Here is a 27799-nt window from a genome sequence, read left to right on the forward strand (position 1 = left end):
TGGTGAACGCGCTAAACAAGTCGCAAAGTGTGGCGCAGAGGCACACTTGATCGTCGATCAATCTAATCTTATCTTCACCCAAAAATCTGTAAAGCCCTTCGAACAAGCTTGGCGTCTTGACTTTCCCCACCCCCACCATCTCTGCAATATCTCTCGAGTCTCGTCTTGAAGCTGGCTCTTCTGGTCTCCCTTGCACTCGCATGATTCTTCCTCTCTTGTAAATCATAATGTCTCATGCTTCTATCTTGATTATTGACTCATACGACTCCTTCACTTACAAGTGCGCCTTAGACTTTTTACCCTCATCGTGCCCACTCTAACTTACGGGTAGTCTTGCAGCCTTATGTCGAAAAGCCATACCCAATTGCCATGTCTATATCGTGAAAAACGACGCCATCTCATACGACGATCTTATTCACGTTTTTCCGCATCTTTCTGCCATCATCGTCGGACCAGGACCCGGTTCTCCAGCCAATCCTTCTGACGTCGGAATATTGAACCACCTATGGGGATTGACCAGCGACATCATGATACCCATATTCGGAGTCTGTCTTGGTCTTCAAAGTCTTTCTTTGGCCTACGGTGCGCGCTTGAAACGATTGAACGTCGTCAAGCATGGCCAGATTTCCCATATCCACCACGGCGGCAGTGAACTTTTCAAAGGCGTGGGAGACGCACTCGCCGTTCGCTATCACTCCCTGCACGTCGTACTAAAGGAGGGTGGTGAGGTAGAACAGTTGGCATGGGCAGACGATGGGACAGAAAACGGCGAGGTCGTTATGGCTGTGAAGCATACCTCCAAGCCCTTCTGGGCTGTTCAATACCATCCGGAGTCGGTCCGTACCACAGGAGGAGGATTAGAAGTCCTGCAGAATTTCTGGAGATTAGCGAAGACCTGGAATCGTGCTCATGGACGTGACCTCCATCCCTGGGACCTTTCCTTCACTCGCATCGTCGGACCTACTTGGCCTTACCTCCGTCCTCACTCCCCTCCCAGCACTCCTTCAGGATCTTCCTCCCCGACCGTGATCACCACAGTCTTAGAATTACCCACACTTTCACTTCACCGCGCATGCGATCTTCTTGGAGCGACCGACGAGTCATCGCCATTTGTTTTACTAGAATCCGCTGCCGAACCGGGTCGGTTCTCCATCATCGGCGCAGTGTCCACCGATTCTCTACGCATAACCTACAGTGTAGGCCACAAACACGTCCGCGTTTTCACAGGTGGTGAATGGCATCGAGAAAGCCTGGGGCACCATGACTCCTGGTCCTGGATTGCGTCGTTCATGCGATGTCGAAAAGCTCGTGGAGGTGCCCCAGAGATACCTTTCTGGGGTGGTCTCGTTGGATATCTCAGTTATGAGCTCGGTGTCGACACGCTTTCCATCCCAACAGCTCGCAGGCGGCGACACCGTCCTGATCTGAACCTTGTCTTTGTGGATCGAAGTATCGTACTCGACAAGTCCACCGGAAAGCTCTATATACAGTCCATAAAGCCAAACGATCAAGCGTGGTGTACAAACATGGCTTCTAGGTTGTCCGATGCAGCCCTCAAACAGCCCTATCCGCCAACACGAATCCCACCAATCTTCAAGAAAAAGCCTATCATAAATCTTCCTGACGAGGCTCTGTACAAATCCCGGATCACGCAGGCGAAGGAACACCTCTTCGTCGGAAACTCCTACGAACTCTGTCTCACGGCACCGACCACTATCAGCACATCCGCACGGTCACTGTCTTCTCCATCATCCTCATGGGACTTCTACAAACTCCTGCAGTCCCAAAACCCAGCGCCACATTCTGGCTACCTTCGTCTTCACCCCAGCACACTCGTCTCATCTTCTCCAGAACGATTCCTTTCCTTCTCTAGGCCTCCTTTTACTAAATGTCAGCTACGGCCGATCAAGGGCACCGTTCGCAAAGGTCCAGGTATCACCCGCGCGGTGGCGGAGAAAGCTTTGACCGGCAGTCCTAAAGAGGTCGCGGAGAACTTGATGATTGTAGACCTCATTCGCCACGACCTTCACGGTGTAGTTGGCGATGATGTCACGGTCAAGCAGTTCTGTGCCATTGAGGAATATGAGACTGTGTGGCAGATGGTCAGTGTCATCGAAGGACAGTCCACGCAGGACGCGTCTGGTGCAACCGACCTCGACAGTGAGGGTGAGCTAGGCTGGGAAGTTCTCAGACGGTCTCTTCCACCAGGTAGGTTCCTGTTTTCCCTGTCTTCGCAATAATCGCCTGATTTTATTGTATTCTTCCAGGAAGCATGACCGGTGCCCCGAAGAAGCGCAGCGTTGAGATCCTACAAACCCTGGAAGACGGCCCGCGCAGCATCTACTCTGGCGTGTTCGGGTACTGGTGCGTCGGTGGCGGAGGTGACTGGTCCGTCGTCATACGCAGTTGCTTCAAGCACGACGATCGGTTCGGTACCTCCGATGACGATGACGAAGATGACGGACCTAACACGCCTACTACGGCCGCTGCTCCCAGTGATGCGCAGGAAGGGCTCGAGGAATGGACGATTGGCGCGGGCGGAGCAATCACTGCGCTTTCTGAACCGGATGCGGAGTGGGAGGAGATGGTGGTCAAGCTGCAGTCTGTTTTGCGGACGTTCGAGAGTGCGGCGTCTTAGGTGCGGTCGTGCCGGAGACTTTCATCCGTTGCACCACGAACGACGAGTCAGTCGTAACGCTGACCCGCACCCCACAGCCTCAAGTTTTTTTTTCTTGGGCGTGGTGAGGCCCTAATACTCGTTTTTATTATCTTTATTGCATATAGTTACTTTTTGCATTCAACGTGCAACCTTCCCCACATTCAACTGGCATTTGCATACGTACATAGATCATACTCATCGCATTCAACCTGCATATTCTTATAATTGCATTCAACCTGCACTTGACACCTTGATTTACACCCCTTCCTGTAGCATTACATGTAGAATCCCTGAATACCGTACAAATTGCACAAAACCCTGAATGGATATCGTTGACCGCGTCCTGACCTTCAGGCATGTAGCATCCCGCGAGTCGCGTGGGTCTAAGCCATGAGAGCAATGTGCCTCAATTCACTGAAGCCAGGAAGATCAGTGAGCGGTACAAATTTAGTCAAAGCGAAGGCGAGATACATACTTCTGGACCTGCTGCCCTACCTTCATGGGCTCGTACCGCGTCTCCTTCACGCGATCTATCTTTCCAAGATTGACCTCCTGGAGCCTGATCTCTTGGGCGCGTTTCTCCAGCGATGAGATGGGTGCGAGGTCGTAATCAGAAGATAGATGCCAGAAGAAGGTCGAAGAGATTCGGATGAGCGGGCGGTCGGTGAATTCTTTCTTTCGTCTCTCGATGGTCTATACTCGCGGAACGGTAATTGAGCACCACTCGTCACAAGCCGAACAGATAACGAAGAGAGCGGACATCAATTACCTGGATGGTCGCATCGTTCACGACGACCTCGTGGTACCCAGCCTTGATTAAACCTCCGGACAGATGTTCCAACTGTTTCCCAGCTTGTACGAGAAGGTACGGACCGGTTGGAGGAAGCTTCACTGGGATCCTTTTACCTGAGTTACGAGCCCAGATATGAAGGCCAGGATAGCGAGAGCGGCCATGAATGGTCAGGAAGTTGAGGTCAGTGTGGAAACCGGCCAAAATGGTGTCTTTCTTTCCGTAGAGGTTGAGATCAGATGCGGTCGGAGCGAGAATATGTGGACTGATATGACTGTTTAGAGAGCTGTACAGATTGAATAGTATAAATGGACAGACCCGTATCGACCAGCATCCGTAAAGGCGTCTTTGGACAGCCCGAGTCCGACAGCTGACATTTGGGCCAAAGCTTGAACACTGCGGTAGAAAGGATTCGCTAATCAGTGACTCGACGGATATCGAAGCAGAGAGAAAGTTTGATACGTACGCATCCTTCATGGAAGTCCCCCACTTCGCCATAGTCGGCGTCCATCTCTCTCGTATCGCACTTGCCTGTGGCACGATATTCGGTGCGTTTAACCCCGGGAACTTCGTCTCATACGGCGGTCTCTCGCTCATCTTCCAAAAGAATCGACATTTCGGATCAGGATTGTGCGCCGTTATATCGAGCGGCCTCTCCGCTGGGTCCAAACGCGCAATAACATCCAGACAAGGCTCGTCGACGGCGCATTTCGGTTTCTCTGTATTCTCGAGGGTGACACCGATCTGATACGAAAGCTCCGGACGCTCGTCGCGCTTGAGATCTGCTTGGGGCTGGGCGAAGTAGTCCTCGAGCACATCGAGGAAGGTAGTGTTGTCGTCCTCGGAAACGCGTTCGTCGCGTACAAGCAGGGCACCATACTTGATCAGTGCATCGGCAGCCTAGATGATCAAGACCGTATACAGACGGGGGAATAGTGTGGTTAGGCGGCAAATGTGGGGAGCAATCAGAGACGGCGAGTTTGCAAACGTGCTGTGGCGCGCAGTATTTTTGTGGCATATTGCCTACCTTTTTGCACTCCTGGACTACCTCTTCCGATTCCAAGGAACCGGATAGAAAGAGATTCACGTCGACAATAGGCAGAGTAGCGAAGTCAGAGTCATTGGCCATCTTCGAGTTTGCTACAGTAGTCTCAGTTGAAGGTAAAACAGCGACGCGACTTCACAGGGTGCCACCGCCAGGAGTATATTATGGTGCAAACGGCTTAGTCATCACCACTTTTGTACAGCGGCCAATTTCGTCGGCGAAAGTCGAAATCCCCATTTATTGAAAGAAAATTCCTGGCACCCCCCTTGGTTTTCGGAAAATAATAAACAAATGAATTAAATATTATTATTTGGCGGGGTGGCCAAATCCAAAAGTTCATCTTTGCCAGTTTTGAGAATTTGGATAATCCCTCTAGAGGAACTCTTCCTTACATCAAAAGGAGTGTTTCTGGAAGAGGGATAGTGAAAATTCTCAAATCTCGGCCCGCGGCACCGTCCTCAACGTTGTGTACAGAAGTGGCGGCGTCTAAGCCGTTTGCACCATAGTCACAGTTCCCAAGAATCGGAAACTTAAAGGACGGGGTTATCGATGGGGACAGCCGGCTAGGCACAAGATGCACGTTCAAGAAAGCAAGAAAGAGGCTGGATGATGGCTGAATGAAGTTCGCGCTCGAGCCTTCTCATGACGACTATCTGAGGCTGTTCCGGTCCCCGGACTCACAGCCGGGGCAGAAAATATACACCCATCACATGCTACCATCGATTGTCCTTTTCGATACAACACATACAACATGCTACGAGATCCGCTACTTGTACAACGTACGACAATATACTGCTTTCTTTTCTTTTTCTTCCCCCTCCATGCTTAGTGACGAAATAAAGACATGTGTGGCTCCGCGAAGAACCAATGCAATGGAGAATGAGAGCTCTCTAGACGGTTCCGCTGTCGGCGATGGTGATCGTCGCAGAAGTCGTGCCGGACTGGGAGCCGTAGCTCTCAACCTTCTTGACGATGTCATAGCCCTCAACAACCTCGCCTGCAGAAGTAGAACGGCGGAGTTAGCGCCCGAAGTGGAGCAAATCACGAGTGGCGACTTACCGAAGACGACGTGAGCGCCATCGAGCCAAGAAGTGACGATGGTGGTGATAAAGAACTGCGAGCCGTTGGTGTTCTTTCCAGCGTTGGCCATGGAAAGGAGACCGGGCTTGGTGTGCTTCAACTGGAAGTTCTCGTCTAGACATCAAATGGGGTCCTTCCCATCAGTGGCTGAGATGGCGACGAGTGTGCGCAAGAACTGACCAGCGAACTTCTCGCCATAAATGGACTTTCCACCAGTGCCGTTGCCCTTGGTGAAGTCACCACCCTGGAGCATGAACTTGGGGATGACGCGGTGGAACGAAGAGCCCTTGTAGCCGAAGCCGTGCTCGCCTGTGCAGAGCTCACGGAAGTTCTTAGCGGTCTTGGGAACAACATCGTCGTAGAGCTTGAAGACGACGCGCCCTGCGGGCTGGTTGTTGATGGAGATGTCGAACTAGAATGCACGAAAATTGTATATCGATCAGTACATCTCGTCCCGCCCAGTTGGGAGCCCGTGGAGCACGATGCAAAAATAGTGTCACAGCGAGGACCAAAAGGGACAAAGGCGAAAGTGACAGCACTCACGAAGACGTTAGACATTATGTTTTCAGGTTGGGGGGATATATACGATGGGAAGAGTTGGATGGTGGAGGGGACAGGGGAAATTGGACTACGATCAACTTTATAGGATTACCGCCGTGGGAATCAGCTGACCAATCTTGATCTTATCGCGGTCAGTGCCGAGGCCCGAAACGCGTGAAGCGCGCGAGTGGCGGTCCGCACCCTTGCCACTCATTCTGACTCTCGACCGCGACTCGCACTTACCAAGCTACGACCTTTCTATACTCTCTCGACCGTACCATCAGCCACAATGATCAAGGTATGCCTGTATCATATCGAAGAGTTAATTTTGCTCAGCTTCCTGGCAGATCTGGAGTATGAAGAAGAATGAAGAGGCGGCTGCGAAGAAGAAGCCAAAGACCAGTGCGGCGCAGATTCGCGTCCAGAAGGGTGTGTCCTATTTTGTACGCGTCGAATTGCATGTAGATGTTAATGTTCTCTCTGTAGATCTTACTGAGCTTGATCTACCGTCAACTATGACCACACACTTCCCAGATCCTGCTGATCTCCTCAACTTCACTCTCACCATCACACCTGACGAGGGTACGGTAATATTTCTTTCCACCTATGCGACGGTTTCACTTTACCTTTACCGTTCAGGAATGTACAAGGGTGGTGCCTTTGTGTTCTCCTTTGTGATCAACCCCAACTACCCACACGACCCACCGAAGGTCAAGTGTACACAAACTGTACGTCCCATCGCCACATCTGTTCTGCTCTCTTTGTCATTGTGTTTTCGTCACAGATTTACCATCCAAACGTCGACCTCGAGGGAAACGTTTGTCTGAACATTCTGCGAGAGGACTGGAAGCCAGTGCTGAACTTGAACTCGGTGATGGTGGGGCTGCAGTACCTATTCTTAGAGCCAAACGCAGACGACCCATTGAATAAAGGTGCGTTCGGGTACTATCTACTGATCCATATCACTTGGGTAAGACTAACTTGCTCTACAGAGGCAGCCGAGGAATTGAGGCGAAACCGAGAGCAATTTGTATACAACGTACAAAACTCCATGCGAGGCGGCAACATCAAGGGTGTCCAATACGCCAAGGTACTCGCGAAATGATAGTCGCCACCCATCTGTACCCTGGACCCACCCACCTACACGTTTGTACCTTGCCACACTCCATTATATCCACACTGTCCCATCGCTGTATCTCTCCTGCACATATCCTTCCTCTTAGGAACCACACATATTGTCACTTTGCTTTCGTATCTGCGCTTATGTATCTTCCTGTCCTTCCACCTCATACGACGTGCGCATAGAGTATTTGGGAGTAGCTAGCTATGTAGACCCCATATATCCGTAATAGCAAAGCGTGCGTAGAAGCACACGGAATACGTTTACCACAATTGTATGAGTTGATACACACGCGGGTTTGTTGTAGTTTGTGCCGATAAACGAGGCAGGCTAATACCTGATACATGTCGTACGTGATAGCCATGTTTGGTCCATGTCTAACTGCCTCTGTATGTCGTATACGAGTACGGGCTGAGAAGCAAAGGGATATGATAATGCTCGTCCGGGTTCACGACCTCGAATGGAATCTACCACCTACGCCTCAGCACAAGTATGACGATAGACATATCACCGCCACTCACCTCCACCCAAGGGTAGAAACATTTTCGCCCACCGCTTCGATCGAAATATTCCTTCGTCTTGAACACGACCTTATAAAGCCGTCCCGCCACGAGTTCGAATTTCTTCGCGTCACCTTCAGCACCGGCAGCTGGGGTACAGAGGTCTGAACATCTCCCGTTCGAGTCGGTCACACTATCACAAGGTCGGAGAAACAAAGAATATAAATTAGATGGTCTGATATAATTCATGCTGGTGCGCACCCTTTTGCGACAGGTTCCCAGACAACTGGTGCCCCGTCAAATGCTTCAGGATGACATTGTTGCAGATGCACTTGCACACCGGCCGCAGGCTTTCCGAGGGAAGAGTCGAGGACTAGGAGAGAATAACATCATGATCGCAAAGAGAATAAATACAGAGGATGGGGGTACTGACCGTGGCAAGTTATGGGAGACTTAGACATGATGGTTAGAGGGTAAGATGTAACCTCAGTAATCCTGCCGCAATGGCAGCCTGCTTCTGCCTTTCAGAGACAAATCACGTTGGGTAATTGTCAGGTTCGCGGATTCTAGGCTGTTGCCACTCTCTTCGTCATACTGCTTGCATGTAACATTATAGAGATGATGTCAGGGTCAAACAGTGGCAGTGAATGCGAACAAACATAATGATAGTTCGTGAAGTTGCAAGTAGAGCTCAAAGGCATCATTATGTGGCGAACCTGAGTTGTCCGGCGCTTACCGGACGCATTTCCTTTCCGCCACATCGTTCAGTTTCTTCCAAGTTAACGTTTCTTCTATCCGCTCTCCCCTGTCTATAGTGACATAGAAGGTACCTCCCATAATCACCTTGTCATAAAGTTGTACTCTATGGAGCGTAAGCTCTAGGGCGACGAACGCTGCTCGCAGCAACGATGATGCTGATTTCAATCGCAGTGAACGACCGACAGCGCTCCGAGTCATTGCCCTCGATGAACACCGCCGTTCTGCCATCTTCTCAGATCTCATTCGTACCGAAGTACACCACAGTAAGCCTAAAATTCGTTAAAAAAGATTGTCGTAGGGCTCATTGTTCCTTGTGGTCGACAGCCCGAAATCAAGATGGAGCCAAATCTGACTCGAGCGACAGACTGCTCACCCTTGCCATTCGAGCTGCTCGCGCAAATCTTCATATACGTGACTCATACACTTCCTCCAGGCGATTTACGCTGGTCGTTCGTAATGCTGGTCTGCCGAAAGTGGTACAATGTCGTGATGAATAGTCCAAAGCTGTGGACTACCATATCATGCCACCATATCGAGGCTCGGTGGATCGACCGACTTCTGAGCTTCTCTCAGGACCTACCCATCTCCATCAAAGCGCTCAGGAATAACAACCCCTTCGCTAGAACGTATACCTCTCTTTCTGTTTTACATTCTCTTTCGACGCATCTGGCAGCAACGACCTCCAGGGATATAGCACGTGTACATGAAATCAACATACGAGACGGTGTTCGCCAGGGTCATTGGCGATTGGAAGAGTCCCTGGAAAGCTTCATCAAAGAACTACCCATGCTGCATACCTTCTATCTCTCTGCTCGTCATTACGAAGAGGAATTAAATCCGCTCCTCTTTGGTGGTATTGCTCCCAAGCTTCGTAGATTCACGTTGAGGACGGAGCTTGGGGCCCAGCCTACGTTCCCACTCCTCCGCCATCTCAACTGGCTCCATCTAGAATTCACATCCAATCCGCGCTCGTGGTCAGTAGAAGAAACCCTCATGGTTCTCGCAGCATCGCCCTCTCTGACGAGCCTCGCGCTAGTCGGAGTGGTGAACGATACACCACATGATTCTATTGCGTATCCGGAGGATACTGTTGTACTGCCCTTACGACTCTTTGTATTTGACCTACCCAAGATAGCCATGCGACGTCTTACGGAGAGACTCGCCTCTTCACGCCACATCATATTAGATGGCACGATGTCCACCAGTCGGACACCCGACTTTGTGTATGGTCAATTCAACTGCGTGGACAGGGACGATCCCCTCACAAGCCTCTTCATCAGTCTCTCCATGGAGGGCTCCCATATCATCGGCTACCCAGCGAGCGTCAACCCTCTGCTAGACCTTCGTTATACACGGGCCTTCCCCGATGGGGATGTCGACGTACGCAACTTCATTGGCGTCCGAGGATCCAGACTGTCTGTGACAGACAATGTGCCTCGTTCCTTTGCCTTCGACATTGAAATAGCAGCTTCTCTCCAAGACGTACCCGACGAAGCCGATTTTCTAGCACATATGGCCGACGTCTCTACGCATACTCAGGCGGACACCGTTCGCTGGCTTTCCATCAATGTCAAAAAATCAGTATCGCAGATCATGCACGAGGAAACTTGGAGGCGGCTCTTCTTGACCATGCCGGAGGTCGACCGCCTCAGCATTCGTATCGAAGACCTGGCAATGGAAACCATGCTGGCTGCTCTGCGGTCAAGGCCACCGAGCATGACCGACAGCGCGGCTGTCATACTTCCGAAGCTACGAACGTTAGAACTCAGCCTCGAATTTAATGGCACATTCAATGCTGTCCCCTCGACGACAAATGTGTTGGATCAGCAAAAAGAGGAAGCTCTCCAGTTCTTTGAGAGTGATAGTTTCCGACAGAATCTCTCCGATATGCTCATTTCTCGTCGTGAACGCTCTGCACCGATCACATCTGTACGTCTGGCAAGCCGATATCTAGACACGCTTGCACTTGCCTAGGAGCGAACAAATCGTGAACTATGTATCCATCGTGCGTCTATTCAACCATATTTTAACTCGTAGACGATGGATATGTAATGCTGACTTTGTCTTGTCGCAGGTCGATGGAATTGGGACCGGTCATGCAATTGGTTGTCGAAGATCTGAGCTTCAATGTATTCTAGGGGAAGGGGCCGCTACCTCTTTGACATATGTACAGTGTTTTGAGAAAGAAGCATCCGGAGGACTGGCTGTCGTGCATTCGAATAATACTCGTAGTCTCGTGTAGGTCATTTCTCCTTAGTCAGGGATAGTAAGAACTTGTTAAATATGAGCAGGTTGAGGTGGTGGTCGAGACGCTGTAGTACTATATGCATCTATGTTAGCTTCTCACTCGAGGAGGGACTACTCTGCGATATGGAATAACCTATGGATCTCGCAAGTATCTCACCAATAAAAAGGGTGTGAGGGTGTGGCGCCTTCGTCGGTGGCGCTGTGTGGTTGGACGGCGGTTGCCGAACACTCCGTAAAATGCTTGAGAATGAGGGAAGTGAGAAAGTGTTCGCTCATGGCTGCTGCATCCTCCTCAACGTCTGGAGCTCCTCCTCTCGGAAAATATCTCGCGTCTACTGGTATAGTCTACCTCAACTCTTATGAAGCTTTCTTCTGACTGGAAAATCTAGACAAGAAGACGCGGGACAAGGCTATTAAGAGTCTCTCTTCGTTCATCTCTGACCCTGCCGCCACAATTTCCAAAAATGACATGACAAAACTATGGAAGGGTGTATTCTACTGTGCGTTGGTCCAGTTCTTGAGCACTGCATAGTGCTTGTATTTACAAGTTTTCCAGGCTTTTGGATGTCGGATAAGCCACTGGTGCAGCAAGCTCTAGCTTCAGAACTCGCAGAGATCCTCCTCTCCGTCAAATCGACATCCTCGTCGCTCGCATTCCTCCGTGGTTTCTGGGAGATGACCGTCAGGGAATGGTCAGGAATTGACAGATTGAGGTGTGCCCTGACCTTATTTTTCCGTACATTTGGCTCTTTGCTGACCGGGATGGGTGTCCAGAATTGACAAATACTACATGCTCATCCGACGTTTCGTAAATGCCTCTTTCCGACTCTTGATGCGTGACGGATGGAGTTCTGCATCATGTCAAGAGTACAATGACATCCTCACCTGCACTGGTGGCCCGCTATGGTACGTTCCAATCTCCTCCATCTCGTATATATACTCGTCTAACATCATCAAAGTCCGAATGACAGCCGCGTCCCCGCAAGTCTCTCCTACCATATCTCCGACATCTACCTTGAAGAACTCGATAAAGTCCTCGCCCCCCTTCCCCGCTCAAAACCAACAAACTCCTCTTCGGACGAAGAAGAAGCAGAAGGAGAACCGAATTCTGACCTCCTCCCCGTGCCACTCGCCACCCTGTTCTCTCCCCTATTCACCCTCGCAGCCCGCACGATCTCCAACCACACCTACCAACGCATCCAATCCTCCGTCTTCGACCCCCTCTTCAAATCCCTCTCGCCACCGCACTCCGACGCCCCACCATCCCGAAAACGACTCCGGCTCACCATATCCGATTCCGACTACGCCAATGTGGCGACACATTCTTGTTTGGTGAACCCGAAGGAGGAGGGGACGTTGGAAAGGACGGTGTTGAGGAAGGGGGTGTTGAAGGCGTTCTTTGCGGTCGCGAGTGATCAGGAGACGAGGGATTCGAATAGGCGGAAGATGTATGCTCTTTGGAGGAAGAATGAGGAGGAGGATGAGGGGGTCAGTGGGGATAGTGATGGTGGGGTTGATGCGAGATGAATGATCAGTCGTGTTGTGTGGTCCTGCTTCTTCGTATATCTTTATTGTCGCATTCTGGTTCTTGGGGGCTCAATTGAGTAATACCTTTCTGCTTGTCTGTCGTCTTGGAGGTGCTCAGGCTTATCAATGACGAAGAAACGTGCTCGACGGTGAAGAGAGATCAATAAATATGTACGAAAACAGATCTAAAGTCCGTGGTCATATGCCGCATACGACGACGACGAACGAACGAACGAAGGTAACAATGCCAATAAGTAAAAGCGCTCTTGAAGTACAACAGGCAAATTAACGATAACTGGAACAGTGCGGTACGAGAATTGTCCGTGCGTTGTCGATGTTGAACGATGGGCGGCCGAGTTAGAATTACTCATCACAGATCCGGCAGCTCTCTCTGCAACAGTCTCTTCCACGTACTCTCTTTCCACCAATCATCCATGTTCATGATCCTGTCCCAGAGTGTCTCCTCGTCCACGCCGTATATCTCATACTTGCCGCCGTCTAAGGGTCGGCCTTCTCGTTTTGCGACTTCGATCGCGGCTTTGTTCTCGCCACTGTATATAGTCAACATCCATCGCAGACGGTTGTCGGTTGAGAGGTGAGTATAGGGGGGCGAACGAGGGGAAAGAAGAGCAAGGAAAAACACATACCGTAAAAGCTCCAAGAGCTCTTGTCGATCAGGGAAGAACAGCCTCGGTTCAAGGACAGCGAGAATCGCGAGCGCGGCCCTATACAGAAAAGCGTCGCCCTCCAGGAGGAGCACGTCCCACACACGAGCGCAAGCCTCGAACGGGAGGTGATCCAAAAACAGCGGAACGAGCCACCCCGGAAGATACGCGGATGGTCCTATCTGGTGTTGTTTAAAGTTGAAGTAGACTATATGGCAAGAAGGCACCGGTGAACTTGGACGCTCAGTCGAATGGCGATGAGAAAGACTTGGGGAAATGACATACTTTTGGGCATCCCGTCAGCTAAGAGGGTGTCAAATATTCTGGATAGCGTGTAAGCCTTTGCACGGAGGGGAATTAATCGATGTGCAATACCTGTAGTAGGCTTCAACCTGGGGGGCTCGTTAGCTGAAAGACAAAAGATAGGGTGGAGGTCACTCGCTTACTGACATCATCTTTCGTCGCCATTCCCCCGTAGAACGCGCGCATGCAATGTCGCTCGAGCACATTTCGCATCAAGATGAACCCCTGTGGCGCAGGCATGTTGAGAAGCACCATTGCGGCTATCCTCGCCACACCCTTCACATAACCCAGACCTTCGTCCGAACGAGAGACGACCCACGCAAAAAGCATGTCTTTGAGGTCTTCATACATAGGCCCCGTTTCTGGCAGAAATATGTGAAGAGATGGAAGCGTGCTGGCAACATCCTCTTCCACGAGTGCGATAGTAGTTGTTGGGAACGTTCCTGCGGCAAGTGCACGCTTCGCGCGAGCGAGACATAGTCGGTAAGTATCTGCAACAAGTATGACAGTGAAGTCAGCGCGGTACAATGAGATAGTACATGGGATGACTATTCTACCTTTGCTTAATGCGAGAGGATTTCCGACAGCCCGCTCCCATAACGTACTGCGCAACTTTGTGGGTATCCCGTTCCACCAAAGTTTCCTCAGAGCAGGATTCCGGTTGACTACTCGCCAGTCGGGTACGATCTCTCTTTCCCATAAGTGTAGCGACTCCTCAACCTTGCGTTCTCGAGCTAATCGCCGGGCCTGCAAAGACTTTCGTCTCTGTTCCTCTATGTTCGGTGAGCGAGTAGTATTTAGCACTCGTGAGTCGATTCATGGACGTACCAGCGGCATGACTACGCTTCATCATATGCTCCCAATCTGCTAGGTGCCTCTTATCCTCTTCTCTATTCTTAGGGGGTAAAAACGTTGGCCTTGTCTTACTGATGACCTTCTCCAACGCACTTGGGCCTAGCGAACGCGTAGTTCGATGACTCGAAGATGGCCGAGGCGGTGTTGAGGGACTAGGAGGAGGCATGGGGAGAGATGGTGTCGAGACAGCCTTTGGCGAGGGTCCGTCTTTACCTGGTGTACCTCCGTTCGGGATGACAGATAAGTGAGAGGCGTCGGAAGGGGGAGGTGATGAAGTAGAAGGATCTTCTGCGACGACCGGTAGTACTGTTGCAGGCTGTGGTTCCGAAGCGTCGATGTGGACGATGGGATACTCATGGACCGGTGATGTAATTTCGTCCTCCTCCTCCATCTCGGGCGTCGGGCTCTTCTCTGGAGAAGACGTACGTTGTGGCGACTGCTCTTCTATTACATCTGGGGGTACATCCTGAGGCGGAGTAGGTGACCGAGGACTATTCTGTCCTGACAGAGATATTTGGTCGAACATAGTAGACAGCTGTCGAGAAGGCGGTTCTGGTGGCGAATGACGAGTAGAGTTTGAATCAGGTGGTGAAGGAACAGTATAATAGGAAGTCGACTGAGATTCCGACGGAGCATGGGTAGGACTTGGTACCGCATTGATGCCAATCGTAGACACGGATGCGTCGGTGGCGGGAGGAGTATGTGCGGACGGAGTGCCCGGGTCGTGCACCTGTAGGTCCTCTTCCTCCCGCTCATCGTAGGACGGAGCGAGGTTAAGGACAAGGTCCGCTCGTATGGCCGCCGAGGAGAACTCGAAGCCGACTGGGTCGACGTCCTCGCCGTCCGAGAAGGCATCGTCGAGATAGAATGTGCTCGCAGGTGCTTTGGCGACACGCTGTGCGACGACGGCACCATGTTCCCCCTCCCAGTCGTCGTCGGCGGACATCGCGTTGTGTGTGGTCGAGGAGAGTGAGAATCGAGCTAAAAGTATACCTCGAAAGCCGTCAGCGCCTTCACCACCGTCAATCCACGTGATGCGCCGTCGCCGTCGCGTCGATAGTCGCGTTCAAGTCGCGTCTTCGACACCACCACCAACGACGCGGACCACAACTCGAGACAGTTCGGGAGGCGTCTGAGCTTATGCTAGTTTATACCATAAAGGTGCGCCGAGTAGGGACTATGCGGTGATTGCGGAAAGAACCTGAACATGCTCTAGCTTTGCCTTAGTTTGCCCTGTGATACCCCCCACGCCACAAAGCTCGGCCACACAAACTGCAAATTGCAGGGAATAAGTAGTCGACTACGAACCATTGCTCCTCCACTTCATCATGATTGCAGAGATCCTTCTTGTTCTCGCTGGTCACTCCTCTTCGTTGTTCCCTAAGGACCACAATATCCATCCCGCCTTCGAGCCCCTGTTACATCCCGGAGAACGTCAATGCATCGAATCCCTCGGGCGAATAGCCTTCAGATACCAAAAGATCAAGCAAATCACACAATCACTATCCCGCTCACACTCACGCTATATCTGTGCACTGTGCTCCACGCTCAATCAGATCCTCAAGGATGACTATGAGGCCCAGGTCGTCGCCACAGAGGCCAAAGTCTTGAAACGAGATTCCACCCTCGTCGCCGGCGGCTCATTTGTGCCAGTATCTTCCATCCGGGCAGCTTTCGCAGAGTGGGACGCACCTTTCATTGCCTTGGAGTCTCTTCTCACTCAGCTCCAATCGCAGACGGAGTGGAAGCCTGGTCCGTTGATAGACCTGTTACTTCTGCGTTCATCTACAGGCACGCATCGAATAGCTTCCATAATGAAACGACTTTCCACGGCTGTTCAACGTGTCTGGAGGACACAGCTTATTGCATTCCTCGTCCATGGCACTGTATCTCCCACAGAGCCTATTGCTTCCAAGGATTTCACCCTGCTAGAAGGATCAATACCTTCATGCGTCTCCGTGCAGTCGTCGAACTCGATCACATACGTCGGACGTGCCCTCGGAACTGTTAAGGCTGCAAATTGGCAGGAGCAGCCACCGCGGAGTCTGGCAGTCGAGCACACTAAGCTTCTCGAAGGCGTCCTGGTCGAGGATCAGCACGCATTCGACCAAGTTATAGCGCAGATCAGAACCGACATGAGCGAGTGGCTCTGGCTAAATGTGCTCACGCAGAAGGACGTCGAGGACGCCGTCCATTCATTGTGCGTTTTCTTCGTCCCTATCCCATGTTCAATTGTCGCAACGAAGAGACTGATATACCGAACAGAGCGAATTATTTCCTCATCCGCAATGGAGAGTTCAGCCTATCGTTGATCACCGAGATTGAAAGACTTAAGCTCTCTCGGCTGACCGCACGGTCAGGTCCATCCACCATGATTCGGGAACAAGACTTGCATCTCGCTCTACTTCGAGCATCTCTCGGCACAACCGCACAATACGACCCCTCTCTATCACATCTTCGCTTCCATCTCCCCTCTGGCCCACTTCGACCTCTTCTCCCATCCCTCGGCAGATCCAGAAACATGGCAGCTTCGATCGGTAGCACCGACGGAGAAGAAACCACTTTCGACGATCTCCTACTAGGAACACCGCTCCACCTTCTCTATACAGTCGAATGGCCGCTCGACCTCTTCCTCCAACCGGCCGACCTCCAAATATACGGCGCTCTGTTCTCCTATCTTTCCTCTCTACGCAAAACTCACGCACAGATACACAAATGCTGGACTTCTCTCTCGAATGCGCAACGAGCACGACGGCGGTGGACAGGACTAGGCGAAGGTGGGACGGATGAGGATTTAGAGGATCGGAGAGGGTTACTCAGGTGTGGATGGGGTGTGGTGAGGGTGATGAGCTGGTTTCTGGACAACTTACTGTCCTATGTCATGACCGACGTCGTAGACTTCGAATTTCGACGGCTCAACCGGCTTTTGGGACAGTCCAAAACGGACAGACAGACACCACGAGAACGCCAGCGATCCGCTACGATTACGGAACGAGACCAGGGCAGAGGTGCGGGTGTCCCACCGGTTGCATCGCAGACGTCCGTTCAGGATGCAGCTGCTGCAAGTTCGACGCCAGTGCTGGATTTCACGACTCTGCGGTTGTTGCATACGAGCTACCTGGAGCGCGTTCTGACGGGCAGCTTGCTCTCGAATCCGACACTTACGGCCATCATACGGCCTATATTCGAATTATGTGAGCAGTTCGTGGCGCAGGTTGAACGGTGGGGAGGTGATGTTCTGCCTGCGTTGCTGTTTGAGGGAAGCTTGTCGGAGGGTGGAAATAGAGTAGGCGAGATGGTGAAAGAACGGTGGGGTGTTGTGGCTGAGATCAACGAGGTATGTAGATTCCCCTCTCACCATACATATACTAACACGAGATTGCGATTGTGCATCACAGACCCTTCAGACTTTGCTGGAAACCTTCTACGAGCAACTTTCGCTCTCGACGTCTCAACAGACATTTGCCGGACGTGGAGATGCGTCCAGGTCTGTGCTCAGCACCACTATCAACGCGTCACTCTTCGCACAGCAGACAACCACACGGCTGAAGGATAAACGATTGGAGGGTGAGGGTGAGGTGCGGCGGCATGTCGAACGTTTGCTACTTCGTCTGGATTTCAACGGAGAGTTTTCGAAGCGGAAGGTGGAGGCGTCTATGGGAACTAGAGAGGATATTTTACGGCAGGGTGGCTTGGCGTAGCTTGTCTTTTTGTACGACTGTGTATGTTGTTTGTATCATCGTCCGCGAACGTGCTGTTTGCTGTCGTGAAATTGCGCCGAAAGAAGCGTAAAATAATAGGGCGTCGAGTGATCATTATCAGATCTGCTTGCGGAATTATCTAGGCGAGGCGTGATGATAATCGCGGCGTTCTGATCTCGCGATGTTCTGAGCCTGACTTTGGTCGATGTCAACGGCAGCTGCCCGTCGCCTTGCACTCCACGCCCGTCTCTTCTCTACTGCAACCACCATGGCCTCCCGTCAGTCCTCCACCCCCACCGCCCGCAATTTCGCCCGCTAATTTCACCTTTCTTTCCCAGCAGAATACAGCACTCGCGTCGTTGGTGCCCCCAACACCCTCGGTGCGTACACAATCCCCTTCGCCAATTTTAGCCCTTTGCCCTCGTACACAGTGCTCACTTCCATTCACTATTTCTTTATGATGCTTGCTCTGATCAGACCACCGCGTCTTCATCGAGCAGGGTGGCAATGTCGTCTCCCCCTTCCACGACATCCCCCTCTTCGCCGACCAGAACAACGGCATCCTCAACATGATCGTCGAGGTCCCCCGCTGGACGAACGCGAAGATGGAGATCTCGAAGGAGGAGACGATGAACCCCATCAAGCAGGACATCAAGAAGGGTCGCTTGCGGTTCGTCCGCAACTGTTTCCCCCACCACGGGTACATCTGGAACTACGGCGCTTTCCCCCAGGTGCGTTGCGTCTCACTCACTCCGCCTTTTCTTGTCCGCTCTCTCTTGAACACAGATCACGGGGAACAGTGTACTGACGGCTCATGCGTGAATTGTGTAGACCTGGGAGGACCCCGCTCAGATGCACGCTGAGACCAAGGCCAAGGGCGATAACGACCCCTTGGACGTCTGCGAGATCGGCGAGCAGGTCGGCTACGTCGGTCAGATCAAGCAGGTCAAGGTCCTCGGTATCATGGCTCTTCTCGATGAAGGCGAGACCGACTGGAAGGTCCTCGTCGTTGATGTCCAGGATCCTCTCGCCTCGAAGTTGAACGACATCGAGGACGTTGAGAGGCACCTTCCCGGCCTCGTCCGTGCGACGAATGAGTGGTTCAGGTGCGGTATTTTTTACGTCACTTCAAGGCATTATGGTTGGGACGATGTGTGCTAACTGTCATTGCGTGTCTCAGGATCTACAAGATCCCCGATGGCAAGCCCGAGAACCAGTTCGCGTTCTCCGGTGAGGCGAAGAACAAGAAGTACGCCACCGAGATCATCCACGAGTGCCACGAGGCCTGGCGCCGTCTCATCAGCGGCGAGAGCCCCGCCAAGACCCCCTCGTACGACCTCTCCATGTAAGCCACCTATTCGTCCTTTCCGAAATCCCTCCCTATCACTTTCATTAATTCAACTTGCTTTCGTCTCGCAGCCGCACCACCACCAACAAGAACTCCCCCGGCCACATCACCAAGGACGACCCCGCGTACACCAGCCTTCCTCCCGACTCCAGGAAGCCCGCTGCGCCGATCGACCCGTCCAGTGAGTCTTCCCTTTCGTCGTTCGCCTTTCTCCCCCTCAACTGATGAATAAATTATTTTTCTATTTAGTCTCCAAGTGGTTCTACATCTCTTCCGCTCAGGTTTAGAGGGAGTGGTGACGCCATCGCGATGCAGAAGAAAATGCTATAAATGTAACAAAAATCACATGTCCCTTTCGTTGTACAGACCCAAAATTGGCTTTTGGAAGTAGTGTTTTCTTCAAGGGTGACGTCTGAGAGTCGGTCAGACACGTTTGTTAAGTTGTGATCATCGGTTTCGAGAGGTGAACACTCCAAACAAGCTTGAGGATCACATTGGCGTATATCGGACTGGGTTGTTTATTGACGTCTGCTTCTGAGAATGGGCCGCACTCCAATCTGTAGGTATCCAACGTGTAGGACTTGCCCTGCGCATGTAATATTAAAGCTACAATTCATAAGATGAGACCTTCACGGTCCTGACCCCGGCTCACGATCTACGACCTCTTCTCTACTGTCCCATCCACAGGTGATGGTGGGTACCGACAATACCTATCCGAGATAAACGTAACAGTCCACGTCCCTACGAGAGGAAAAAAAACCCCCACGTCAGTTTCCTCTTGTCCAGTTGTGGTAATAGTGTAGACTCACCCTCCATAGCCGAGAAGATAGTATACTCATTCGTCGTGACTCCAGAGACCGTATGTGTCTCTAGGACCTTCCCAGGCCTACCATCTTTCTTCGCTGCCGGTTCCGCCCGTTGATAAGTGAACGTGAATGGCGGCTCGCCGATGAGCGTGAACTTGATCTTCGCTTGGTCGCCTATCCAATTTTACCACACCACACACACGCACACGTGCATTAGCTTCATGGAGTCCAAGTAAAGCAGATAGAAGTGAAAGGAAGGCACCTTCGTGGATATCATCGTAGTAGTATCCTCCGTGTCCGACCTGGGCCGAAGGAAGCTGATGAACGGTGTATCCCAAGTCTGTGACGGCCGCTTTGCACATCTTGTGCTGGTGCGCGATAGACGTGATCTTGAACTCTCCGGGCTGTTGTAACGTGAGCGAGAACGGCGAGACTTTCGCTTCTGACGTGTGCGTCCTGCCGTTCGCGCGATATCTACAGTAGTAAAATCAGGATAAGCCGTCCACGCTTGAAGAAAAAAATTCCAGAAAGAGAACGAGAGACAAACCCGATAGTCCACGGCGGAATCCCCTCCAACTGGAACTGCGCCGCCTCCCCGACACAGAAATGTTCCCTCCTATCGAACGGCACGATCGCCGCCGACTCCGCCACGTCCACCCAGATCGACCGTTCCCTCAACTCCGGCACCGTCTCCTCACAATGCGACGCGTCCGCCACAGACTCAATCGTCACCAGATGCTTGCCCACCGAATCGAACGTGTGGTTCGCGAGGTTCAGTTTCCAGACGTGGTCCGAGACGGTGACTTGTTCAGTCGTGGTCTTGCTCGTCGCGAGGTTCTTGATGGAGAGGTCGAGGGTGAAGGGGGGCGTGCCCTGGAGCACGATCGTCCCGTCGCTCGAGAATTTATCGAGAGGCGTAAATTTGTCGAAGAGGCAGTATGTGAGGCGGTTGGAGTTCTTGAACCGGGCTGAAGGACGCGCGAAGACTTCTTGTTCGAAGAGCGGTCGGTCTGAGCGAGGGATGATGGCCGCTCTGTTCTTTGAGAGCGGGTAGGAGACGTCACCGACTTGTTTTACTTCGTAGTAGATCCGGCCAGGCTCGAGCGTGTTGAGCTGGAAGCGGGTGCGGGATTGGATGCTGTTGAAGGTGGGTTGGTCGAGCACTTTTGTGCCGCCTGTCTCTGTCGCTCGTGCGATGTTGTACATGATCTGGAACGGCGAACGACCTGACAAAGACAACGGACCGTTGAGTTTTTTTTAGGTATATATAACGAGGCAGAGGAAATATACCGGTCAGGTCGAGATCGACATGAGCGCTTTGACCTTCACAGATTGGTGGGAGGATGTACGAGTTGTTGTACGGTTCGTATGTCGCCTTCGTGTCCTTAGCGAGGTGTGCGGACGGTCTTGGTACCCAGTTCACAAGGTACGTGGACTCTTCCAGTGACACCATACCAGGGCATTGAGAATCGCGGATCTGATTCCGAAACAACGAAAGCAAGCATCGATAATGAGAACTGAAGACCATGGAACGAGCAAATGGATAGGTTGACGTACGTCTACGATCTCGTACAAACCCTTTTGCTTGACACGAAGTTGGTCGTTGGGACTGGTGAGGTGTGCGTCGTGATAAGAGTCTGGATTCTCCATGTTGCGGTATTTCAAAGTCCAAGGCTATGATCACAGTCAGTCAGGATATGGTTTGAAGGCGTACAAGCTTAGATGAATGAGAAGACACGTACCCCATCGCCTGTCAATCTCAATGGCAGATTGGCTTGCTCGCCTTCCAGGATGGTGACCTGTCGTTTGTCTTTCTTGCCATAGAACTTTGCCGTAGGCTACCAATGCAAACAAAAGTTAGATCAAACTGGTATCATCGAATCAATACGAGAAAGAAAAAACTGACCTTGATCCTCCTGACGTTCACAGAGATACCAAGCACAGTAAGCGTGCGCTTGCATTTCGACGAATCCTCCACGCTCACTAAAAGTAGAGAACACAACATCAACGATATGCCAAGGACCAAGGTTCATACTGCCACTCACCGAGGTCAATCTCGAAAGTGCCTCCGACCTGGTTGACGGAATCTGGGACAGGAATCTTGAGTGTTTTCCGCTTCGAATCGATCCCCTTGAACGGCGTGATCTCGGAGCCTTTCGGTCCAACGACCTGCACCTCAAGATCCCAAGGCCCCGAACCCTGTTCACGAACACGAACAAAAAAAATGTGGTCCCGTCAGTCATCGCCGTTAGACTTAAATCCACCACCTCTCCACGTCCTCCAACTCACCTCCAACTCGACCTCCACATCCACCGTATTCCCCGAACAACTATTCACCGTCGCCTTTTCCCGTCCCCTCACGCCCGCCTGCACGAAATGCGCCGTCGCAAGCGGATGCACGACCTGATCAATCGTTGGCCCATCCAGCTCCACTTTGTTATAGTTCGCGTCGGTGATGTGCGTGAAGGTGTAGACGTAGCGTCCGCTTCGGGGCGGTTGGAGCGTCATTTCGCCGCGCGAGCCCGAAAAGGTTTCGTGTAGTTCGCGGGGGTGTTCTTTTTCGCGCTGCATGCGGTAGGAGACGCGGAAGGGAGGTGTGCCGTGTAGGACTAGGGAGGCGGCTACGCCTGTGTCTCCGGAACTGTGTTCGTTGATTAGCTCGACGGGCGGGAAGGTCGGAATGCAAAAGGGAAAGAGAAAGAGACGTACCATTCGTGAATACGACGCAAGTCGATCTCAGCACTAGGTTTCGGCAGCTCCACAACCGCACAAGTCTCCGGACTCAACACATCGCCCTCGCAATACTTCCCCCTCACATCCAAAATCGTATACTCCCCCGGCGCATCCGCGACGACCTCGAGCCTCTTCTCCTGCTCCTTCGTCGTGAACGTCTTCTGCCACGGCGACGGCAACTTCTTCGTCTTCTTCTCTTCCTTCGTCAGAAGTGGGGGTTGATATTTCACGGTGATGTCCCATGGGGCGTCGAGAGCGTCGGCTTCGTGCGCGGAGGCGGCGAGGGTGACGTCGGAGCCTATGCGCATTTGTTTGGGTTTGCCGGGTGGGCAGCCGCGGAATGATAGGGTGGGTCGACGGAGGACATGGAGCATGCGACTTGTCTTCGTGCTCGATTCTAGAGCGAGGATGCTCGTGTTTGAAGTCGAAGGCGAAGATGAAGTGGACTTGAGGGTGAGCGCAGACGAAGGTGGTGGTGCGACGGATTCGACGTTCCCGAGCGCGTCTGTCACGGATTCGAGAGCATAGACGTGTGTGCCGAGAGCTTCGGCGGATACAGTCAGAGGGACACGGATCTGTTGAGGTGCGGGCCAGAAAGTGGGCGGCTTTGACGTTTCCGAGTGTTGGGACCGTTCGTCCTGGATGCCTTCCACGAGCGAGTACTCCCGCTTCCCGTTAACTTCTTTGTACCATTTCAGCGTCAGTGGTGGAACGCCATAGATACTAAGATCAAGATGGACGTCCTTGTCCTCCGCTACGATCCCGTTCCCGGTAGGCACGCCACACCGGACGTTATCCCCCTTGTCAATAACGTCCCCACCGACGAACTCCGCACTCGGACAAGGTGTCACAGTGACCCTCGAGCGATATATCCGCGCCTGTGCGCTCGCGTCCCTGACTTCATACATCTCTATCGTTCCCGGCTTACTGACCCTGATATGCGCGAGCGACTGCGTCTTCTGCAACCGCGCGGCGGAGGACTCGTTCTGGTCGTCTTCCTCATCCTCGTCGTCGTACTCATCGTACTCATCATCCTCCGGCTTCGCACCCGATCCAGATCCAGACCCTGAGCCTGATCCTCGGACGAGCTGCATCCCCTTCGTCCTCGCGTCCTCAATAGCCTTCAGATCCCTCGCATGCAACACAAAACTCTCCACCTTCGCCTTCTCCTTCTCCTTCGACCCCTCCGCATACCCAAGCGGCGTGATATTATACCTCAACTGCGTCGGGACGGTGTTATTCAGCAGGACAGGGACGAGGACGTGGCTCGAGGAAGAAGGGAGACAGAAGATTTGGTCGAATGGGTTCAGGCGCGCGGTGCTGATGGGGGACATGCGGACGGTGTGTTGGCCGAGGAGGTGGGAGTCTGTGGGGCCGTGGGGGGAGGGGGAGAGGAGGCCGAAGGTGAGGAGGGAGAGGAGGGTGGAGAGGACGGAGGTGCTGCTGGAGGAGTAGGCGTTGACTGCATCTGCATTCGCGTAGGCAGGCAGGGAGAAAAGTAAACGTTAGGTTGAGGGAGTGGGGATGAGGGTGAGGATGAGGAGAGGGAAGGTACATACTATGTGATGATGCCCCAAAGAAATGGAGCTGGATGCCTCCGAATAATAGACCGTCGAGGAACCAGAGACTGAGGACCTGAATCAAGACTATCGACAACGAATAGTTGATCCTCGGTATTCGTAGTTGCGAAAGACCCAGACAGAGCAGGAGATCCACAAAGAGCCATTTACGACCGAAGTGCTCGGGCGAGTCTGAGAGGAGGTATTGGGCCCAGTCGAATATTTTGATGGCCTTGCAAGTTCAGAAGATGTATGCCACCGTAATAGGCAATAGGGGAGAATGCAAACAAAGGAAAGTTCGAAGGCGAGTTCGACGCGTGAGTTTGTGGTCGTAGTGAGCGTAGTGAGGAAAAGAAAATGGGCGTACTTGTACGAGAGCGACAAAGCTTAGGGCGTATAGCCGTTGTGTAGGAACGTCGAAGTACTTTTCAGGGATGAGGGGCTGAGGGCCTGGTGGCGCCTTGGTGGCCGACATCGAGGAGCGTCAGCTTGGCCTATACACAGCCTAAAGTGGTGGTGTGCGTTGCTATTCGTAAGGACGTAAATAATGGACTGGAGAAACGCGTATTGAAATCCTGGACGAGAAGCAGGGAGATGGAGTGATGGCGAAGAGGAGGTGAACGTCTCTCGAAATTGTCACGAACGACGCGACGCAAAGTGAAGCGCGCCTAGACACGTGACGTTGATTATTGTCATTCGCGCCACACGAAACTCGCCACCTCAGCTTTCAGTAGGCCACGACTACTATTACTAAGGAGGAGAACTGTTCCAAGAAATCACATGTACATACAAACCCCAATAATCCACAAAAGAAGTAAATAGAGATACGTAGACACCCATCCATCCATCCCACACCAGACCAACTCCCTCCACCTCCCGTCCGAATCCTCCCAGGCCCATAAGTACGAGTACAGCAACAAACCCATCTAACTCATATACCAAAACAACAAATAAGCTCCAATCAATCCCAACAACACCTTCACCTGCGGGTCCAGATTCGTGAACGCGTTCGCAGGCGAAGGGCCGTCTGCCTTGGCGGGGGAAGGGGAGGAAGAGGAGGAAGAGCCGAGGGTTTGGCCTTGGCCTGCGAATGCGCTGGAGGTGGATCCGGAGGAATGTTTCGCGAGGGCGCGTTCGATGCCGCTGTGAGTTGAAGCGAGGTAGGAAGGGAGGGCGAGGGGTGGAGTTAGTAAATGGTCTAGGGTAGGAGGAAGAGGGGGAGGAACAGAGCAGGGTTGGGGCGTATACGATACGTACTTTCTATCCGCACCGCGCACTTGATCCACCTTCGTGCTCCCCTTCAAGAAGACGAACGTAGGCCTTGAAAAATTCCAAGTTCCAAGTTCGACATACGCACGCATAAGTGAGTATCACCCCTCGCACCGGAAGGATAAGTGATAGTGAAAGCTCACATGGCCGACACGCTGTACGAGCTCGCGACCTCCTTCGCAGCATCAACGTCACATTTCAGGAAATTGACGTTCGTGTATTTCTTCGAGAGGGATTCGTAGTGCGGGGCGATTGCGTGGCATGGGCCACACCTGTGAGGTGTGAGTAAGCAGTGGTGCAGCGGAATGATGGTAAGGTACTGAAGGGAGTAGTGTGTTATGCAGTGGTGTTGTACTGATCGTATACGTACCAGGTAGCGTGGAAGTCAATGACCTGGAAATATATATGTGGGTGTAAGTGAGTGGGAGTGCCAGGACTTCACGCGATCGAGACTTACGGAGAGTTTGTCCTTGGATTTGGAGAGGATGCCATTGAGTTGGGACAACGAGGTGATGTGAGTAATAGACATGTTGAAGTCTGCAAACAGTTCACAATTGTAATAATAATGATATGTAGAACGTCTGAGGAGTACGTGGACGAGAGCAAGCCTTAGCGTGCCTGTGGCGATCGAGTGGCGAAAGCGCGTGAGACGCGACTCGGCAACCCACCGGCACATCACGTGCAAGCCAAACACGACCAAGCGTGGCAATGCGCGCACAAAAGGGCGCGTTGAACGCGCGAATCCGCATCTCCGTCTCTTCCTCTCGCCCACCACAACCTCAAGACTTCCCGCCCCGCCCGCCGCTCTAGTCGTCGGTCGCAGCCTCACTACACACCTCTACACCAACTCATCACTCAACCACCCCCCTACTACTTCTAAACATGTCTGGACGCGGAAAAGGTGGAAAGGTATGTTGCTTTGTTTGTTGATTGCGCGGGGAAGAGGGTTGTTGACGCGTGTCGTTTGTTCGCTGTGTAGGGTCTCGGAAAGGGCGGTGCTAAGCGTCACCGCAAGATTCTTCGTGACAACATCCAGGGTATCACCAAGCCCGTATGTCATCCCTTCTCTTCGGCGGTATCATGTCTCTTTCTGACCGCCGCTTCTTTGTGTGTCGTAGGCCATTCGTCGTCTTGCCCGCCGTGGCGGTGTCAAGCGTATCTCTGGTCTCATCTACGAGGAGACTCGCGGTGTTCTCAAGATCTTCCTCGAGAATGTCATCCGTGACTCTGTCACGTACACTGAGCACGCCAAGCGGTATGCCCCCTTTCCTTCCTTTTGTTCTCTGCATCTGTGCACCGGAGGCTCACGCGCGTCGTCATTGTCTAGCAAAACCGTGACTGCCCTCGATGTCGTCTACGCGTTGAAGCGCTCTGGCCGTACCCTCTACGGTTTCGGTGCTTGAGCGATATAGATTGTCGCTCGGCCCGTCTCCCCTTTTCACTTCTTTGTATCTCAGTACATGTAACATTACTCTGTCTGATCCTATCTCTCCGACGTTGGCCAATTAATGTGATCAATGACATTCCATATCGTGCGAGTATATTACAATGTTGGAAGGAAAGCGAGTAAGTACAGCGGTCCAAAGCAAAGCGGTGCGAGGGGAAATCCAAGTGATACAATTATATTACAGTAAGAGCAAAAGTAGCAAGCGTTCGATGACGAGAGGCATCCATATACGGGTATGTTCAAGCTGACGCGGGATGAGCCAAATGCTCGTAGAAGCGGACGAACTTCCTCACGCCCGGACAGATACGATTGCCCTCCGGGCGCGACCTGGTCCTTTGTCCTCTATTAAATTGTCAACCGTTCCTACGTCCTCTTGTTTTATTTGTATGGCACGCGTACATGAAAAAGTCATGCGAGTTCTCTTGGAGTTCTCATTACACCACAGAAACACAGAGAACTAAGAAGTCACTTCAATGCAGACCATGTACGAAAGCGAGATCAGTGACTCAAAGGATAATACTCTCAGTCTCCGACAGGTGTTAGTAGTATTTTTCAACTCTGACCATACCTCCTACAAAGTAATATTGATGCAGGCGGGCCACTGCCGCGCCAGGGCTGCGCAAGCTCCGCCCAGCCGCTTCGTGGCCCGAAGTGGTTTTGTCAACCGATACAATCGTGAACAACTCTCAGTAATCAGTACTCAGTGATAGTGCTTATATGGTCTATCAGGAAAGCTTCACCAGCAGCCCAAGTCAATAGGCACACTCAGAATTGTTTTAGACCATTGTTTCGATGTATTACCCCACACCATCCGATAACATAGGCCCAACTACAAGGATCTATACA

The 27799-nt window shown here is 52.2% G+C and overlaps 11 protein-coding genes across 11 annotated transcripts; 6 read left to right on the top strand and 5 right to left on the bottom strand.

Moving 5' to 3' along the window:
• Window positions 1-143: 143 nt before the first annotated feature.
• Window positions 144-2638, top strand: STEHIDRAFT_164517 (para-aminobenzoate synthase; the record flags this gene model as incomplete). Its single annotated transcript, XM_007298647.1, has 3 exons — window positions 144-280; window positions 332-2208; window positions 2268-2638. The coding sequence occupies exons 1-3, from the start codon at window positions 228-230 to the stop codon at window positions 2636-2638; spliced, it is 2301 nt and encodes a 766-aa protein (XP_007298709.1). The 5' UTR covers window positions 144-227.
• A 404-nt stretch (window positions 2639-3042) lies between these two features.
• Window positions 3043-4578, bottom strand: STEHIDRAFT_127042 (Clavaminate synthase-like protein; the record flags this gene model as incomplete). The annotated part of the gene is made up of 6 exons (XM_007298648.1): window positions 3043-3073; window positions 3135-3352; window positions 3429-3714; window positions 3768-3845; window positions 3916-4349; window positions 4477-4578. The coding sequence occupies 6 exons, from the start codon at window positions 4576-4578 to the stop codon at window positions 3043-3045; spliced, it is 1149 nt and encodes a 382-aa protein (XP_007298710.1).
• Window positions 4579-5151: 573 nt separating this feature from the next.
• On the bottom strand, window positions 5152-6179 carry STEHIDRAFT_164519 (cyclophilin). Its single transcript, XM_007298649.1, has 4 exons — window positions 6118-6179; window positions 5755-5986; window positions 5554-5688; window positions 5152-5491 (listed from the first exon to the last, which is right to left on the bottom strand). The coding sequence occupies exons 1-4, from the start codon at window positions 6130-6132 to the stop codon at window positions 5385-5387; spliced, it is 489 nt and encodes a 162-aa protein (XP_007298711.1). The 5' UTR covers window positions 6133-6179; the 3' UTR covers window positions 5152-5384.
• A 208-nt stretch (window positions 6180-6387) lies between these two features.
• On the top strand, window positions 6388-8137 carry STEHIDRAFT_117257 (E2 ubiquitin-conjugating enzyme). The gene is made up of 8 exons (XM_007298650.1): window positions 6388-6412; window positions 6462-6543; window positions 6601-6696; window positions 6754-6842; window positions 6899-7046; window positions 7107-7701; window positions 7756-7927; window positions 7996-8137. The coding sequence occupies exons 1-6, from the start codon at window positions 6404-6406 to the stop codon at window positions 7217-7219; spliced, it is 537 nt and encodes a 178-aa protein (XP_007298712.1). The 5' UTR covers window positions 6388-6403; the 3' UTR covers window positions 7220-7701; window positions 7756-7927; window positions 7996-8137.
• A 2016-nt stretch (window positions 8138-10153) lies between these two features.
• On the top strand, window positions 10154-10671 carry STEHIDRAFT_117258 (uncharacterized protein). The gene is made up of 2 exons (XM_007298651.1): window positions 10154-10498; window positions 10568-10671. The coding sequence occupies exon 1, from the start codon at window positions 10168-10170 to the stop codon at window positions 10465-10467; it is 300 nt and encodes a 99-aa protein (XP_007298713.1). The 5' UTR covers window positions 10154-10167; the 3' UTR covers window positions 10468-10498; window positions 10568-10671.
• Window positions 10672-11014: 343 nt separating this feature from the next.
• Window positions 11015-12318, top strand: STEHIDRAFT_89002 (ribosomal RNA processing protein; the record flags this gene model as incomplete). Its single annotated transcript, XM_007298201.1, has 5 exons — window positions 11015-11078; window positions 11130-11240; window positions 11297-11453; window positions 11515-11646; window positions 11700-12318. The coding sequence occupies 5 exons, from the start codon at window positions 11015-11017 to the stop codon at window positions 12265-12267; spliced, it is 1032 nt and encodes a 343-aa protein (XP_007298263.1). The 3' UTR covers window positions 12268-12318.
• A 94-nt stretch (window positions 12319-12412) lies between these two features.
• STEHIDRAFT_70768 (RabGAP/TBC) lies at window positions 12413-15000 on the bottom strand. The gene is made up of 8 exons (XM_007298078.1): window positions 14624-15000; window positions 14064-14581; window positions 13793-14008; window positions 13383-13726; window positions 13308-13324; window positions 13218-13255; window positions 12915-13140; window positions 12413-12818 (listed from the first exon to the last, which is right to left on the bottom strand). The coding sequence occupies exons 2-8, from the start codon at window positions 14479-14481 to the stop codon at window positions 12638-12640; spliced, it is 1440 nt and encodes a 479-aa protein (XP_007298140.1). The 5' UTR covers window positions 14482-14581; window positions 14624-15000; the 3' UTR covers window positions 12413-12637.
• A 418-nt stretch (window positions 15001-15418) lies between these two features.
• On the top strand, window positions 15419-17872 carry STEHIDRAFT_89010 (uncharacterized protein; the record flags this gene model as incomplete). Its single annotated transcript, XM_007298202.1, has 3 exons — window positions 15419-16290; window positions 16356-17427; window positions 17489-17872. The coding sequence occupies 3 exons, from the start codon at window positions 15419-15421 to the stop codon at window positions 17789-17791; spliced, it is 2247 nt and encodes a 748-aa protein (XP_007298264.1). The 3' UTR covers window positions 17792-17872.
• A 1368-nt stretch (window positions 17873-19240) lies between these two features.
• STEHIDRAFT_143626 (uncharacterized protein) lies at window positions 19241-24834 on the bottom strand. Its single transcript, XM_007298652.1, has 14 exons — window positions 24605-24834; window positions 24238-24469; window positions 22655-24146; window positions 22235-22586; window positions 21991-22144; window positions 21852-21928; window positions 21688-21783; window positions 21503-21619; window positions 21236-21422; window positions 20493-21171; window positions 20208-20419; window positions 19949-20119; window positions 19389-19880; window positions 19241-19320 (listed from the first exon to the last, which is right to left on the bottom strand). Exons 1-13 carry the CDS (start codon window positions 24710-24712, stop codon window positions 19795-19797), a joined length of 3963 nt encoding a protein of 1320 aa, XP_007298714.1. The 5' UTR covers window positions 24713-24834; the 3' UTR covers window positions 19241-19320; window positions 19389-19794.
• Window positions 24835-25163: 329 nt separating this feature from the next.
• On the bottom strand, window positions 25164-26035 carry STEHIDRAFT_46379 (thioredoxin-domain-containing protein; the record flags this gene model as incomplete). Its single annotated transcript, XM_007297935.1, has 5 exons — window positions 25164-25380; window positions 25495-25557; window positions 25650-25778; window positions 25877-25899; window positions 25964-26035. The coding sequence occupies 5 exons, from the start codon at window positions 26033-26035 to the stop codon at window positions 25164-25166; spliced, it is 504 nt and encodes a 167-aa protein (XP_007297997.1).
• A 66-nt stretch (window positions 26036-26101) lies between these two features.
• Window positions 26102-27033, top strand: STEHIDRAFT_117261 (histone-fold-containing protein). The gene is made up of 4 exons (XM_007298653.1): window positions 26102-26415; window positions 26486-26557; window positions 26625-26761; window positions 26834-27033. The coding sequence occupies exons 1-4, from the start codon at window positions 26389-26391 to the stop codon at window positions 26907-26909; spliced, it is 312 nt and encodes a 103-aa protein (XP_007298715.1). The 5' UTR covers window positions 26102-26388; the 3' UTR covers window positions 26910-27033.
• The last annotated feature ends 766 nt before the right edge of the window (window positions 27034-27799 follow it).

Source organism: Stereum hirsutum (assembly GCF_000264905.1).
Source record: "Stereum hirsutum FP-91666 SS1 unplaced genomic scaffold STEHIscaffold_1, whole genome shotgun sequence".
Classification (NCBI taxonomy): Eukaryota; Fungi; Basidiomycota; class Agaricomycetes; order Russulales; family Stereaceae; genus Stereum; species Stereum hirsutum.

Excerpts from the sequence above, each read along its gene's own strand:
- STEHIDRAFT_164519 (XM_007298649.1), bottom strand. Across the intron at positions 5,689-5,754 it reads TTATGGCGAGAAGTTCGCTG|ACGAGAACTTCCAGTTGAAG; the intron begins GTCAGTTCTTGC and ends TTTGATGTCTAG. Across the intron at positions 5,492-5,553 it reads TGGCGCTCACGTCGTCTTCG|GCGAGGTTGTTGAGGGCTAT; the intron begins GTAAGTCGCCAC and ends CTACTTCTGCAG.
- STEHIDRAFT_117257 (XM_007298650.1), top strand. Across the intron at positions 6,697-6,753 it reads CACCATCACACCTGACGAGG|GAATGTACAAGGGTGGTGCC; the intron begins GTACGGTAATAT and ends TTTACCGTTCAG. Across the intron at positions 6,843-6,898 it reads AGGTCAAGTGTACACAAACT|ATTTACCATCCAAACGTCGA; the intron begins GTACGTCCCATC and ends TTTTCGTCACAG.
- STEHIDRAFT_117258 (XM_007298651.1), top strand. The coding sequence starts at position 10,168 with ATGGAAACCATGCTGGCTGCTCTGCGGTCAAGGCCACCGAGCATGACC.
- STEHIDRAFT_70768 (XM_007298078.1), bottom strand. The coding sequence starts at position 14,481 with ATGGAGGAGGAGGACGAAATTACATCACCGGTCCATGAGTATCCCATC. Across the intron at positions 13,727-13,792 it reads TCCTCTCGCATTAAGCAAAG|ATACTTACCGACTATGTCTC; the intron begins GTAGAATAGTCA and ends TACTTGTTGCAG. Across the intron at positions 12,819-12,914 it reads GAGCTCTTGGAGCTTTTACG|TGGCGAGAACAAAGCCGCGA; the intron begins GTATGTGTTTTT and ends GACTATATACAG.
- STEHIDRAFT_143626 (XM_007298652.1), bottom strand. The coding sequence starts at position 24,712 with ATGTCGGCCACCAAGGCGCCACCAGGCCCTCAGCCCCTCATCCCTGAA. Across the intron at positions 21,172-21,235 it reads TGTCGATCTCGACCTGACCG|GTCGTTCGCCGTTCCAGATC; the intron begins GTATATTTCCTC and ends TGTCTTTGTCAG. Across the intron at positions 19,881-19,948 it reads TATCTTCTCGGCTATGGAGG|GGACGTGGACTGTTACGTTT; the intron begins GTGAGTCTACAC and ends TTCCTCTCGTAG.
- STEHIDRAFT_117261 (XM_007298653.1), top strand. The coding sequence starts at position 26,389 with ATGTCTGGACGCGGAAAAGGTGGAAAG. Across the intron at positions 26,416-26,485 it reads GACGCGGAAAAGGTGGAAAG|GGTCTCGGAAAGGGCGGTGC; the intron begins GTATGTTGCTTT and ends TTCGCTGTGTAG. Across the intron at positions 26,762-26,833 it reads TACACTGAGCACGCCAAGCG|CAAAACCGTGACTGCCCTCG; the intron begins GTATGCCCCCTT and ends GTCATTGTCTAG.